Here is a 14,765-nt window from a genome sequence, read left to right as displayed (position 1 = left end):
TCCAATTTTTTTTTCCAATGATTAATTTTTAAAATAAATATTCAATTTTCTAGGAAAATACTTTTGAAGTATTTATCAAAGTTTAAACAAGAGTATACAAATTCGTTAGACATAAATTTTATCGTAGAGAAAATGTTAGAAACAACTTATTTAATTTTTTCACTATTTATGTCTTGAGTAAATTTGATTTCTTAATTATTCTAAAAAAAATTAATTACTTAATTATCATCAATATTACTATTAAATTTCACTTATTTTTATTTGAAAATTACATTTTATTACAAAATGAAAATATTTTAAATAATACTTGTTTAAAAACTATTAACTTCATAGGCTAAAAAGAAGATATAAAATTAAAATAAATAATTTTACAAATGGAATAGTGATAACAAAAAGTAAATAAAAATTGTTAGAAACAAAATGAACAACTATATAAAATAAAAAATAGTTAGAAATAGATACCAAGAACAAAAAAAAAAGTTAGATTTTTCTTGAATCATTTAAAAAAAAACTAGAAAAAAAATTGTCAATATATAAATTAATTATTTATGACATGTAATTTTAATTAAATTGATTTACTTATTTATAATTAATTAATTTCTTCAATTATTTAATATATTTAATTAAAAAATTAATAGAGAGAATAGAGACAAAGTATATCGTATCAACTTGGGAAGTAAGAATAAATTACTCTAGCAACCTGAGGAGTGGAATAGTATTTACTGTATCAAACATATGGGTGGAATGGTATTTACTGTAGTAAACATGAGTTTACAAAACTGTAAAGCAAATGTAGGGTTTGCTCCTATTTTGAAAACAGAGAATCAAATACCTCTTAATATTTAGTCGAAAGAGGTGGCTTCTAAGCGAACTCGCACTTATTTTCAAATCCCATGAATGATATGACATGAACCCTATCCTAAAATCTTTCTTAGTTTAAGTGCAACTTTATTAAAGTTGAGTTTAGCTAATAATTATTGGTTCAAAGAGATCAACTTTATTCTTACTAAAGTTTATATTGATTCTCAATTAAAGTGCTTACGTATTTCCTTGTGAACTCCATTATTTTTTCGACCTTTCTCAAAGGAAATCATTGGAGTATATGAACTTTTTATGATTTTTCATATCAATATCATTTTCCCTAAGTCACATCAACCACTTTAAAATACAATGTAATATTCATAAAAATAAAATGGTGATATGGATAAATTAATTATACTATTGAAATTTTCTTTTGAGGTTTATTCTCTGGATTGTTTTTGGTATTACGAACAACACTTTCTTAAAATCATCGTGTTTGTATAAAACACAAAATAATAATAATAATAATAGTAAATTTAGTATGTGTTTGGCAGGCAAGTATTTCATCAAAACACTTCTATCAGTCATTTTACAAGAAAATGAGTTAAATATTTTCTATTTGTTTTTAGAATTTTACGATTCATTTTAGAAGAATAGATTTCATCAATGAAAAGCAATTTTTATCGCTCTCTAAAATTTTAACTAAATACTACAAATTAAAAAAGAGAATACTTTTAATCATATACAAACACATCTAAATGTTTAGCGAGAAAATATAATTAAAATATCTTTTTGGTTGGAGTGATTTGTTATTAAGCATTTTTTAATAAATACTTTTTATAAAAGCACTTATCATTAAAACACACTCCAAATTAGATAACGGTGAGCTTAGTTTAGCCATAGTTAATATCTCTTCCAAATCATAAATTCGAATCTCTCCATCACATTGTGAAGAAAAAAAATCGCAAACAAACACAATTTCAAATAGGTAGGTTGAGAGAGACGATCCTCCTCCCTCTTTTAAAATAGTTGACTTAAGGAGGCCAAAAGGGTCATTTCACAAAGTTGAAAAACGTGTTTAAAAAATTGGTTTACTTGTTCGTATTTTCAAAGTGGAGGATTAATTATACAAATTATTTACCAAAATTGGGCGCTGTATTCGACAATGTTGAAATTTCTTGTCTTTGGTAAACAAATCTTAGAGAGTTGGTGAGTGGCCTCCTTTGAATTGGTCATTTTCTATCTCAACTTTCATTTCGAATATTTAAAATTACAATTACCACAACAAAAAAAGAACAAATTTTTCTATGTAAAAACAAACAAATCAACGAAAAGGAAAAAGAAAAATCACAAAAGTATACCCCCAATGAATCTTTTCTCTATCTACAGATTTCGATTTACAGTGTTCCAAATCCACCGGCCTACGGTGTCCGGCCGCCGCCTCCTCTCCGGTGGCCGCTCCGGGGGGCATTTTCCGTCAATGAATTCGGCGATCTCGGGTGTCGGGGTTGATTCTGTCTCTGATGGTGGTGTCCTCCGCCGTTCGCCGGGGGTGTCTCCGACGACGGCACGGCGAACACGAAGGTTCCGATCGGCATGTCTTGGTAGTCCTTGAGTGGCTCCAGAGTTTTGACCACTTCGCTCATCGGCGGCCGCTGCTTGGGGCGGTGGCTGAGGCATTGGTAAGCCAATGCCGCCGCCTTTCTGGCTCCGATCTCCGAGTACTGCCCCTCGAGCCTCGTGTCCATTATCCGGCAAAGCTTCCGATTGTCGTTGAGCATCGGCCGCGCCCACTCCACCAAATTCTGTTCCCGGTGCGGCCGCCCCTTCTCCAACGACCGCCGTCCGGTCAGCAGCTCCAGTAGAACCACTCCAAAGCTATACACGTCGCTCATTGCCGTCAAGTGACCTGAAAAAATCCAAAATTTTAGTTACATAACTCCTTAATTCAAATTCAAATTGATAGGGAGAGAAATAGTCTTCAACCGCGAATCTGATCCACGTGAGATCCTTAACACTCACCAGTCATAACATATTCTGGGGCGGCGTAGCCTTCGGTTCCCATGACTCTCGTGGAGACATGGGTATCGTCTCCATCGGGCCCGTCTTTCGCCAGCCCGAAATCCGACAGCTTCGCATTATAATCCTGCAAAAACCGCCCATTGATGAGTTAGTTAAAATGAAGAAGATAGATCCAGAAAAAGAAGAAGAAGAAGATGTGGTCTTAATTACCGAGTCCAATAAGATATTTGAAGCTTTGAAATCTCTGTAAATTACTGGTTTATCTGCTTCGTGAAGGAAAGCCAGTCCCTTGGCTGCTCCTAGAGCAATTTTCATTCTTGTTGACCATGGTAGAGACACTGAATATCCTGCAAAATTACCCATCAATAAATTTAGCTCAATTCCAAAACCCATTAATTTTTACAACAAAAAGTTGAAATCTTTGACAACTTACTTCTGAAGAGTTGGTTTTCCAAGCTCCCTCTTGGCATGTACTCATAAACCAACACCCTGTGTTCATCTTCACAGCAATATCCAATCAATTTCACCAGATGGGGATGCCGTAATTGTCCCAAAAAAATCACCTCCGTCTGAAAAAAATAACAAAATAAATAAATAATTTAGCTCCGATACCATATCAGATGTCCAATCAGTATAGGAAAGTATTGTCTTTTAGAACTTACCAGCCACTCGCGGTGGCCTTGGGAGCCGTCCAAGTCGAGGAGCTTGACGGCGACGGGCTGAGCCTTGAGGCCGGGGCGGAGCTTGTCGTCGATGAATCCTTTGTAGACGGGGCCGAAGCCGCCTTCTCCGATGAAACTTCCGGTGGAGAAGCTCTGTGTCATAACCTTAATCTCTCCCAAAGTGAACATATGAATGTTGGAGCCGGCGAGGGATATGGACAGGTCCTCCGACAGAACCGACCCTGGATTGCTCAAATCCACCTGCGAAATTCTCTTGAAAGAATTCTGCTTCGCCGCCACCTTCTTTGTCGCCTTCGCCGGCATCTCGCCGCCGCAGATCGGCGGCAGAAACGACCTCCACGACACCTTCTTCTTCATCGTCATTGATTATTATCCAATTCGGAAAATGGGTTTTTGATTAGGGAGGAAGAAATTCAAGAATATGATCAAATGGGGTTGGTTGGTGAATTGGGGAGGAAGAAAGATGAGATTTTTGGAGAAATGGGTTATTGGAATACAAAGGTGGGAGAGAGAGAGGGGCTTGTATTTAAACACAAATGAGAGAGAAACAAGAAAGCAGCTTCTTCAATGGCGACTCCAAATCAAAAAAATATTAAAAAAAAAACTTAAAAGATTTTTTTTTCTTTGCAGATTGGAACTGTTCTATTATTCTACAAAACCGAGTGGTATATGAAGAGATTGAAAAGCAAGAGTTTTTTCACTGTTTGATGAATGGATGGATTGGTCATAAGTCTACAAAAGTTGGTTCAAGCCAAATTGACGTGGCTACCCCCCTTTGACTTTCTTGCATTTTCTCATGGACAAGATAAATATATATAAATTTTTTTGGAAGGGAAATGGAAAGGGGGAAAATTAAATTAAATTATTGGTTAATTTTTGTCTCGTTTGAAGATCTATGATGAGAGATGATAAAGAAATTAAAAGAACCTTCCTCTCTCTTTTCTTTGTTTTTTATTTTTCTTCTCTAGTTTGCCTATTTGGAGTCGATTATTTCTATGAGATTTCGTTGAGTTTTACTCTTACCTTAAAAGTAAAACAAACAACCTAAAAGTAAAGTTAAGAAAAAAAGAAAAAGAAAAGTCAAAATTAAATATTAAATATAATCTTAACTTTGTCAAATTAAACTACGAATGTGTGACCAATGTAATCAATTCTCATGTGATTGAGTTTTATAGTTGCTAGTTGTTTGATGCACGGTTTTGCCCGACGTTATACGTCAATAGTAACATATTGATTTCTGACGTGGTGTTGTTGGCAACTTGCAAAAAAACCATGCATTAGTGTGGTGCTTGTCATGTACATTCCAAAATTTAAGTTAATACTTAATCTGAACTGACATCAAGTCGGGTTTATGTAGAATGCAAGAGATTGTGTACCTTTTAGAATGTGAAACTTCGCTTCTTATACAAGAGTAGCGTTGAGACACGTGGCTCGATCCTACCGCAATCGTACAAGTCATTTTGCAGGTCTTTCATCAACAACCAGAAGATTCTCTAATAGCAAAACTGTCATTTTGTCAAATCTTAACGATATTCCAACTAGTCAAAATCTTTTCCAGGTTAGAGTCGAGCTGAGCTTTGGTTTAAGGAGTGAAGACCCTTCCTCATCCCCAGCGTGTCCGAGCTAAGCAAGGTTCAGACACCCGTGTCCTTGGTAAGGGAGAGCTGCATATTCGTACTTTGTTTCACCGCTAACACTAATTACCATTTGTACTATCCTGTTTTTTCAACTTGATCACGACCTTATGGTGTTGGAATTGGAAAAATTGAAAAAAAATTAAATGTTTTAGATCCAATTCAATCGAATCCAAACTTAAATTAACCATTGGTGCAATATAATTTTTAACATTATATTTCAAATAATGAGATGAATCTTAGTAAGAAAATTACTACAACAGACATTAATAACTTCGCAAAGAGAACTTCTTAGTTTGATGATAGCAAAGTTTGAGATTCTGATGCTCATCTTTGGCTACTTTCTACGACAAATGTCGATATTGATTCCCCTTTAATTTAACGAAGTACTTTTCGTTAAAAAAAATGTTTTAAATTCTCAACCTCTACCTTGGTATCTAGTACTATATTATTATTATTCTAAAACAAAAATTATTTAATGGGTTAGCAAATATTGAATAGGTAATTCCCATTTCCCACATGTTTTTCATATTGGATACAAGATTTTTTTTTTCAATAGGAAATTAGGTTAAATCCCAAACGAAAAAAAAAACCCCCAAACTGGAAACCAGATGCAGCCATTTGTCCCTAGTGATCTGGTCAGAGATAACTCCGTCAAATAAACTAAAGTTGGTGAGATTGCAATATTTTTGCCTATCTTCTAGAAACTCCTACCTCAAAAAATAAAAATATAAAAATAAAAAATCTTAATAAAGTATATTATCTTCGGCTCAGTTCATTGATTGGATAATGCACTCGCAATCACGACCGTCCAACATGCATACTTTCTTTAGGCGGGTATGTAGGAAGATCAGGATCCTTGATCGTATCAAAAAGTGGGCCCTACGTGTGTAGTGGTTGAGGATCCTTCGAAAACATAGGGCTAATGGTCGGAGATCTTTTTTATTTTTTTTAATATTTAATTATATTTAGGGTGCCTAAATATAGTATTGGTTCCCTCAAGTATATTTGAAAAATTGTTTTTAGACCATGTTTTTTAAAAAATATTGTTGTATTTGATTGAGCTAATGTCCTACATCCATAAAATTGCTCTTGAAGAGACGATTTCACTGTCGGTATGAAATCGTGTATTTTTAAAAGATGATTTCATAAAAAGTAAAAGAAAATTATTTGTGGCTTCCAGAAAACTGACCAAGTTTGCGAACCTCGGCTCGGTGGATGATGATCTCGAGGACGAGTTGAAAGTGTGTCGAACAGAAGATCTACAAAACAGAAGACATTTTGACGCCAAAGTCAATAGATGACTGAGCCGAACCATATTCAAGAGAGAATATGGTATTCGCATATCTGGAAATGAGGCAGGAGGGTCTTATTTATAGTCGGAGCTTTCGACAAGGCCTCTGGTGGAGCTCTAACGGCTCTTTAAGGTAACCAAAAAATGTGGCATGCTGTCGCAGGATATGTCGGAAAGCGAGTCCTAACAGAGTATCCATAGATCGGCTCGACCAATGAATGGGGTCATTGACGATAGAAAGATAAAGTCAGCTCAGCCGCCTACTGGTTCGACTCGAATTGGAACTCGGAATCCGAACTAACGAATCTCCACATGTTATTCTTATCATATCAAGACTTGCCACATGTCGGGTGAAAAATCACCTCCAACGTAATCAATTTTTAAATCCAACCTTAGAAATACAAAATAAACCACCGTATCAAACAAAAAAATTCAATTACCATATGAAGAAATCAGTCTTTTCGAAGAGATAATTACTACATGACATGCCAAATCATCTAAATCCATCTCTTGAAAAGATAATTTCACATAGTAATTTAATGATATTGTTTATTCATCAACAAACGATTTCGCAAAGTCATTCAATAATTTGAAAAACTGCAATATCCTTAGAAGATTAGGTAAACTCTACTTCTGTCTTCGGACTCTTTTTCTATATAAATCATACCTTCACTCAATAATCTTGTCAACGTTAGCATATTTCACAACATTATTACCTCCTAATGGGTTCAAATATTCACAATTTTTTAAATTGTAAAACACAAAATAATAATGACTCTATTATTCTAGTATTTATATATAAATATAAATTGACATTTGCTTAATGGTACTCGAATATCCAACCTAACTCTTATCTAACTCAAAAGTTCTTCTTTTTCTTTCTTTTTTTTTTTGTAAAAATAATTTTAGGGGTTATAATTGTCAAAAAAAAAAATCACCATTGGAAGATTAAGTAATTTCTCAGACATCGTGAATTGAAAAGCAGGATGTGATTGATTTTTTATTTTATTTTATCATCGAGCAGAGATTTAATCTGATAATTTTAAAATCTTGGAGACAATATTGGAAAAAGGAGTAAATTTTAGAACCTGATGATGTGGTTTCACTTTGCTAGGTTTGTAATAGGAATGCAAAGAAAGTCTCACGTTGTTTAGAAAAGTGCATGATCATGGTATATAAATGAGACAATTAGCTCCCTATGAGGTATTTTTGGTGAAATCAAAAACAAAATATGTCTAAATATTATTTCGATATCGAGAAGAGCATGATTTATGGTATATAGATGAGACAATTATTTGTATGAAGTCTTCTTGGTGAAATAAAAAACAAAATATGTCTAAATATTATTTCGGTCTCTATATTTTTAGTTTTAGTTTATTTTGATCTTTGTACTTTTAAAATATTCATTTTAACCCATTTACTTTCAGTTTTTGTTTATTTTAGTCCATGAACTTTTAAAATGTCTGTCTTGACTCTTGTACTTGAAAAAAAATTACTATTTTGATCTCTATATACAAAATTTTAACATAAATTTTATACACGAAAAAAAAAATAGTGAGTGATTTGTTACGTTAACCATATGATTGAAATAAATGAAATAAAGAATGAATGGATTAAAATTGTCACTCTTTAAAATTACACAACTAAAATATTTGTTTGGAAGTATAGAGACTAAAATAAACAAAAGTTGAAAGTATAATGTATAGAAACTAAAATTCACGTTTTGAAAGTATAGTAATCAGAATGAATAAAAAATGGAGAGCAGAGAGGGACGAAAATGATTTTCAAACCTATAAAATATGAAATTAACAGACATGAAAAGTATTAATTTAAAAAACATACAAAACGAATTATTGTATTAGTTTTCTTTTTGGTCCTGAATTATTTCATTTATTTGTTTTTTGCCCATCGTGGAGAGGAAGTTTTTTTTTTTTTTTCCTTTTTTGATAATTGGAGAGGAAGTTTCTATTGAGCCGCAATACAGACAAATTTTCAGTGTGAAATAAAATACGAAAAATACATTCTTATTGGAACCAAAGTCTAAGGGCAATTTCGTCAACTCGCAAGAACGGGAGTAGGTGTGTAGGGGCTACGCGTCATACACAGCATAGGCGTAAACAAAGTCAATGGGCATTTTTGTCATTTATTATCACGACCTTGTCAATCAAACCCAGTGCTGACTGTTGGATTTTTTTTTCTTTTTCTTTTTTCCATTCTGAAAAATAAATTAACTCTAATTTAATATCTTGACGAATAATCAGGTTTCGTTTTCCTATGATAGGGACAAAAATAATAATAATAATAATAAACAGTACATGATTGTACCTTTTTAATTTTATTTGGAGTACGATAGGTTGGAAGAGAATTTAAATCCACGACTTCTTGGTTCGAAGTATATGTTAATTACTTATAATTGTACTTGATATTTGTATAATTATCTATCAGATTTGTTTCAATCGTAAAAGCAATAACTAATGTTCAATATCAAAAGATAAATGAAAGAAAACATTTTCTTGACGTATATGTTAATTATTGATAATTGTACTTAATATTTGTATAATTATCTCTCAAATTTATTTCAATCGTAAAAACGATAATTAATGTTCAACATTAAAGGATAAATGAAAGAAAACATTTCCATTTATGAAAATAAAATTGTTACTAGTCAAAATAATAACTATTGTCTTAAAATTAGTAACGTTGTTTTTTTTCCTCGTAAGAGATTCAATTTTTTTTAATACCAATGAGATTCGAACTTTCAACCTCCAACGTTAAAAAGTGATTAAGAATTCAAAATTTAAATAAACACATTTAAATCACTTTATAAGATTTTATCAATAGAATACTTAATTGATTATATTTAAAATATGATTGAATGTGAATAAGCATTATAAGTAAATCACTGTTGTAGATTTTGGGATAAGCTTCAGAAGTTAGTGCTACTGTCAATTAATGACTTTTAAGTTATCTTAGTTTGTCATGACTGGAAAAAAGTTTTTTTTTTTCCTTTTTGTTTTTTAATTCTTTTTTTTTTTTTTGTTTGGGTGTAGAAAACCACCAATTGCAATTTGCATTCACTTTTTCCATCTAGATGACATCAATTTTTTAATTAAAAATAATTAATATACTCCAAACCTTAAAAGTCTAATTGCAAAGCTGACTTTCTTGTGGCTTTTTGGGCATTTATCTACATGTGATAAACAATTTATTGAATCCTAAAATCAAGAAGTTTTTCTTAAAAGTAATAGACAACTAGACATGATGGATGAAATATATGTATGGGAAGATTATTAAGAAATTCAATTTAAACACAACATCAGTGTTTATAAAATTATTAAACGCTACTTTTGTTTTAACTTTATAGACGTATTAGACACAATTATAAAAATTTAAGAAATATTTTTTTTTAAGAGGATGAACTAAACTTCTAATTTAACCTTTAAGAAAAAGTAAAACTTTATATCATTGTTAATCTTAAAGGTGTTTAGTTTATGAATTAATCAATATACAACTTGATAAGTCGAACTTATATGATATGTGAGTTTGTTTATTATAAATTACTAATCAACTAATAAATTGAAATAGATTTTATAATTTTTTAAGCTTATGATGAAGCTATACATAAAAGTTAAACATAGACTGTAAACTCAAAATTTTAGAACCCGTTTAGTAACGTTTCTGTTTCTTGTTTTTGTTTCTTCATTTTTTAAAAAAAAAAAAAGGAACTTGTTTTGTTTGTTTCCAAAATTTCTATACAATTTTGAAAATGTTACCAAAAAAAATATGAGAAACAAGAAACATAATAGTTGTAAAATGCTTAAATTTCTTAAGAAAATTGGAAACGAAAAATAAGAAGAGGAACAATACCAAACAAGTCATTTTGGTTGTTATACCTATGATCGAAGCATGAACTCATCTTTCCTGCATCTAATAATTATACATCTTTTAATAATCAAACGCATATGTGACGATTATAACATGTTTATTTTCAGACCATGTATACATTGTATAATCTAATTTAAATAAGCAAAGCATATGTGTTAATACAATACATTATGGTAAAATTTTATATAAATTATATGTGGTTACATCATCAGCTACACAAATTCAATTTTTTCTATCACCCACCCGTTAAATCAAATGTGCTTTAATAATTTAGGAACACCTACGACGGTTATAACATATTCATATTCACACATGTACACACTACGCATTTCAATTAATTAAGATTGTTATCGAATTTAAACATATTGGATTATTAAAATAATCAATACTAGTCTTGTATTTAACTTATGTAATATGCCTACGCCATAGCTCAACTAACAGAATTCAATTGGTAGTCAAAGCAAACATAACTCAACGGTAATTGGTATATATTTCCAACCAAGAGATTGTGAGTTCGAATCCCTTCCCCATCATACTCTACTAAAAAACAAAAAAACAAAATTCAATCAGTCTTAAATTTCCAACTCTATCAATTTTCATGAAGAAAATTTTAAAAATCAACACATAAATATAATTTAATAGTTATGCAAACAATTAATACATAGGTTTAAATGCTAGTTAATTAACAATTAATTAAAAATGGATCATTCTAGTTTCTATTGAACGGGTGCGATGCTAAAAAAAATAATAAATATATATATATATATATATTTATTTATTTATTTATTTATTTGGTAGGGGAGATGTCAATATATTAATATTGCAATGAAAAAGAAAAATCGCAACTACTTCACCCTCTCCATGGATTTTCACCAAACGAAGGAAGAGTTTGAAATATTTGAAAATTAAACACGTTAGTTTTGACCTAAAATTGAATAAATAAATAAATAAAACCTGATTCTAGAATTTGCTTCAATATTTGAATTCATTGGATTTACATTTGTATAAGCCTAAGACTTAGCCTAACCCTAATCAATTACGATTTCTATGACATCTACATGCTTTCATCGTATTTACCTACTTCTTTTTTTAATTAATAAATAAACAAAACCCCTACTTGCCAAACAAGTTTACACAAAATATAATTTTAATTATCGCTCTTTTTAAGCTTATCTAGAATGTTTTCTTTTCTAATTAATCTATGTAATTAATTAACGTTTTTCTTTGATTCTTAACTTAATCGACTATTAAAGCATTAGTAGCATCTCACATCTTTTGAGATATACGTTCAAACTTTTACTTAATGCTACAATTATAATAATATGGACTACGCCATACAATTTTTAAAATTCAAAAAAAATTTAGAAGGAATTAGTTCGACAAAATGACAATGTGATCAATTACAAAAGGATGGTAGGAAATGACTCCTAATCATGGAATCGACTCGATCATCAGATTATAGATTAAAAGTTCATATGGGCTAGCCCATTCCCATTTTGGGCATGTATTACTAGGGGAAATTCAAACTTCTTCCAACGTTTTATTTTACCCATTTTGAAGGGAGTATTGTGATTTATAATTATTTATATTATTTGTGGGTTCAATATGCCTTATTTAGTTAAACGATTAGTAAGTATTTAAGTGAGTACCTACTCTTTTGTTGACGCTATAATTTTGTTTTCTTCACATCATTTTTAATATGATTCTCACGCAGAAAAATAGTGAATGGAATGAGTATCCATACTCTTGTAGTACCAGAAATTTTATAGTTATATGGTTGGATATAAAGAACATGGGAACGATTCTCGTATCAAACTATTTTTATTTGGTAAGTATTGGGTTCTTTTAATTAGTTTAGAAACAATTCATTTATTATTCTTTTACTTTTGAGATAATTTCGTCAAATATTATTCAAAAACTGAGGACAAACTTTTTAAACTATTAAAAATTGAATAATTATAAGTCCCTACTTTTGGTTATTTTATTTTATTCTAAATGTATCTTTCTTTAGATTTAAAAATTAGGTGCCTCTAAAAAAACACACCTTTATGAGGTGGGGTGCCCTATTGCTGAGATTCGTGACATCTTGTTATTTGTTGGGATCACATTTGACTTGAGTAAGTTCCTTCTAAAATTTTCAATTTTATTGCTTCTGATTGTTCTGTTTCCTTTTCTTAATTTCATTTCTTATGTGCCTGTAAATAAATAAACAGAAAAAAAGAACTAACTTCCTCAATAAAAGTTTTTATAACTAGGAACATTATCAGAAGCTTAGTACAGATTTTTTTCTTTCTTGAAAGTTAATTTGTTCTTTAATTGATGTATAGTATATAAAGTACCTAATGCACGACATATGAAGATAAAATAAAATTTAAATGTTCCGTTAAGCTTTAAAGTTCGTCCTTAGATAACTACTTTATTTTTAAAAAATAATTTCCTAATAATTTTTAAAAATTTGCTTTCTCCTTTTGTAAAATATTTCTAGAATATTCCTAAAATTTTAAAATATATAATAAATATTTATAAATGTATCTTTTTTTTTCTTTTCATTAAAACATTTTCTTAGAAAAGTGACTTAGAAGTTTATTTTTTTAAAAAAATAGTTATGATGTGGCCCTAAAAGTAACATTTAACCTATCTTGTGTTCTATCAATTCAATACGGGTGAGAAAATTTGAACTTCAATGGAGGTAAGCAATGTCTTGATTAGTTAAAGATTATGCACATAGAAAACTTACGCTTACAAATAATTAAAAAAAAAAATCTCATCACAGAAGATACTTCTCAATACCATCCTAGTCGTTTCTGGTTCAAAGAAAGTAAGTTGTATATAGTTCTAAAAAAAAAAGAAAAAAAAGTTGTACATATATAGTTATTAAAATAGAAAATGTGGTGTTAGAAATGATTGGGTTTTTGAAAGGAAGTTGGGACATGGACCAATAGATTCATGGTTCAATGGGATGATAATTAGGCCTTAGCCCATAGGCAACTAAAACCATATACAATTGGACCTTTGAGTTTTAGTGGTCTAAAGTTCAAATGATCCATATGTCTCATTGCTTTTTTTCTTTTCTTTTTTTTAACAATTTTGACGTTTAAATATAATTTTGGTTCATGTACTTTTGACTTTGATTTTTATTGGTCTATGTACTTTCAATTTTTTTTTATTTTAGTTTCTATATTTTCGAAACATCCTTGGTCCCTATACTTTTAGAAAGTGATCATTTTTGTCCATATTTGTAAAATTTTAACACAAATTTTATATAACACAATGGAAACTCTTTAATACAAAATTTTTTGCTACATTCCAAGAAAGCTAGTGACTAAAGTGTCATGTTAAAATTATTATATAAATAAATTAGATAAATTGGCAATGAAACGACCAAAATAATCACTTTTTAAAAATAAAGCAACCAAAATGAAAGTTCGAAAATAGAAGATAAATTAAAAAGAAAAAAGTAGACCTTTTTAAATTACCAAAATCAAAACTATTTAACCAAACTAATATTTAAACATTTTTTTAAAATTCCACTTCTTATGTTTAAAAAATTTGCAATCAAATATACATGTTGATTTAAAAAAAAAACATGTCATTTGTTTTTTTTTTAAAAAAACAGTTGTTTAATAAATTAGCTATTTTTAAAGTTCATTTTATTTTTTAGTACACCGTTGCAAATTAATTATTCCAGAATAAAATATTGTAATTGACTCGGAAATCATGAATCAGTTAGCAATGAGTTCTAAAATGCATAATAACATAAACTTTTATTTTGTTATTTGCTCACAATTTGAAAAAAAAAAAAGTTTTGAGAGTAATAGTAGAAAATTATGGAGCCCTCATACATTTTAAATTTTATTATTTTCAATCTTGGTTTAACTAATCTAAAGTTATAATTATAACAGACATGATCCACGACCTTCCAAATCCAAATCCAAATCTTGTACAGATTTGTGTTTCTGAACATTTTCAAGTCTAGATTATCATTTGTCAAGGATCAATTAACTATTTTTTTAATAAAAAAATGTACCAACAATTATTTTTAAAATATAAAATGAAACAAAAATGTCAAGTCTGACCTTTAAGAAATAATACTAATAATTAGGGAGAACGTAGGTCGGCAGATGTCAGTTTTAATGCAAAATCGTGTTGGAGAATTAACGTTCGGTATAATTTTCCCTTCCACAGAAAATATCCAATATAACCAAGAATATGCAAATAGCAAGAAAAGTAGTAAACACAACTAAACGACACAACAAATTATACTAGTTCAAGGGCTATGTCCAGTCTTCCACACAGATTTAGGTAATTCACTAATATTGTTAAGGATTGGATACAATAACACTCCCTAAAATATGTCCGAGAGGTTCCAACAAAAGCCCCCTAACTTCTAAGTATTTTACACAATTACCACTCAGGAATAGGAATGAAAAACTCACAATAATCAAG

The 14,765-nt window shown here is 30.2% G+C and overlaps 1 protein-coding gene across 1 annotated transcript; it reads right to left on the bottom strand.

The window, feature by feature from the left end:
• Nucleotides 1–2,011: 2,011 nt before the first annotated feature.
• On the bottom strand, nt 2,012–4,125 carry RIPK (Protein kinase superfamily protein). Its single transcript, XM_022291878.2, has 5 exons — nt 3,486–4,125; nt 3,257–3,392; nt 3,034–3,170; nt 2,824–2,947; nt 2,012–2,710 (listed from the first exon to the last, which is right to left on the bottom strand). Exons 1-5 carry the CDS (start codon nt 3,867–3,869, stop codon nt 2,223–2,225), a joined length of 1,269 nt encoding a protein of 422 aa, XP_022147570.1. The 5' UTR covers nt 3,870–4,125; the 3' UTR covers nt 2,012–2,222.
• Between the last annotated feature and the right edge of the window lie 10,640 nt (nt 4,126–14,765).

This window comes from Momordica charantia, assembly GCF_013281855.1.
Source record: "Momordica charantia cultivar OHB3-1 chromosome 6 unlocalized genomic scaffold, Mcharantia_2.0 BLBB01000006.1, whole genome shotgun sequence".
NCBI lineage: Eukaryota > Viridiplantae > Streptophyta > Magnoliopsida > Cucurbitales > Cucurbitaceae > Momordica > Momordica charantia.
This window is presented reverse-complemented; position numbering and strand designations above follow the sequence as displayed.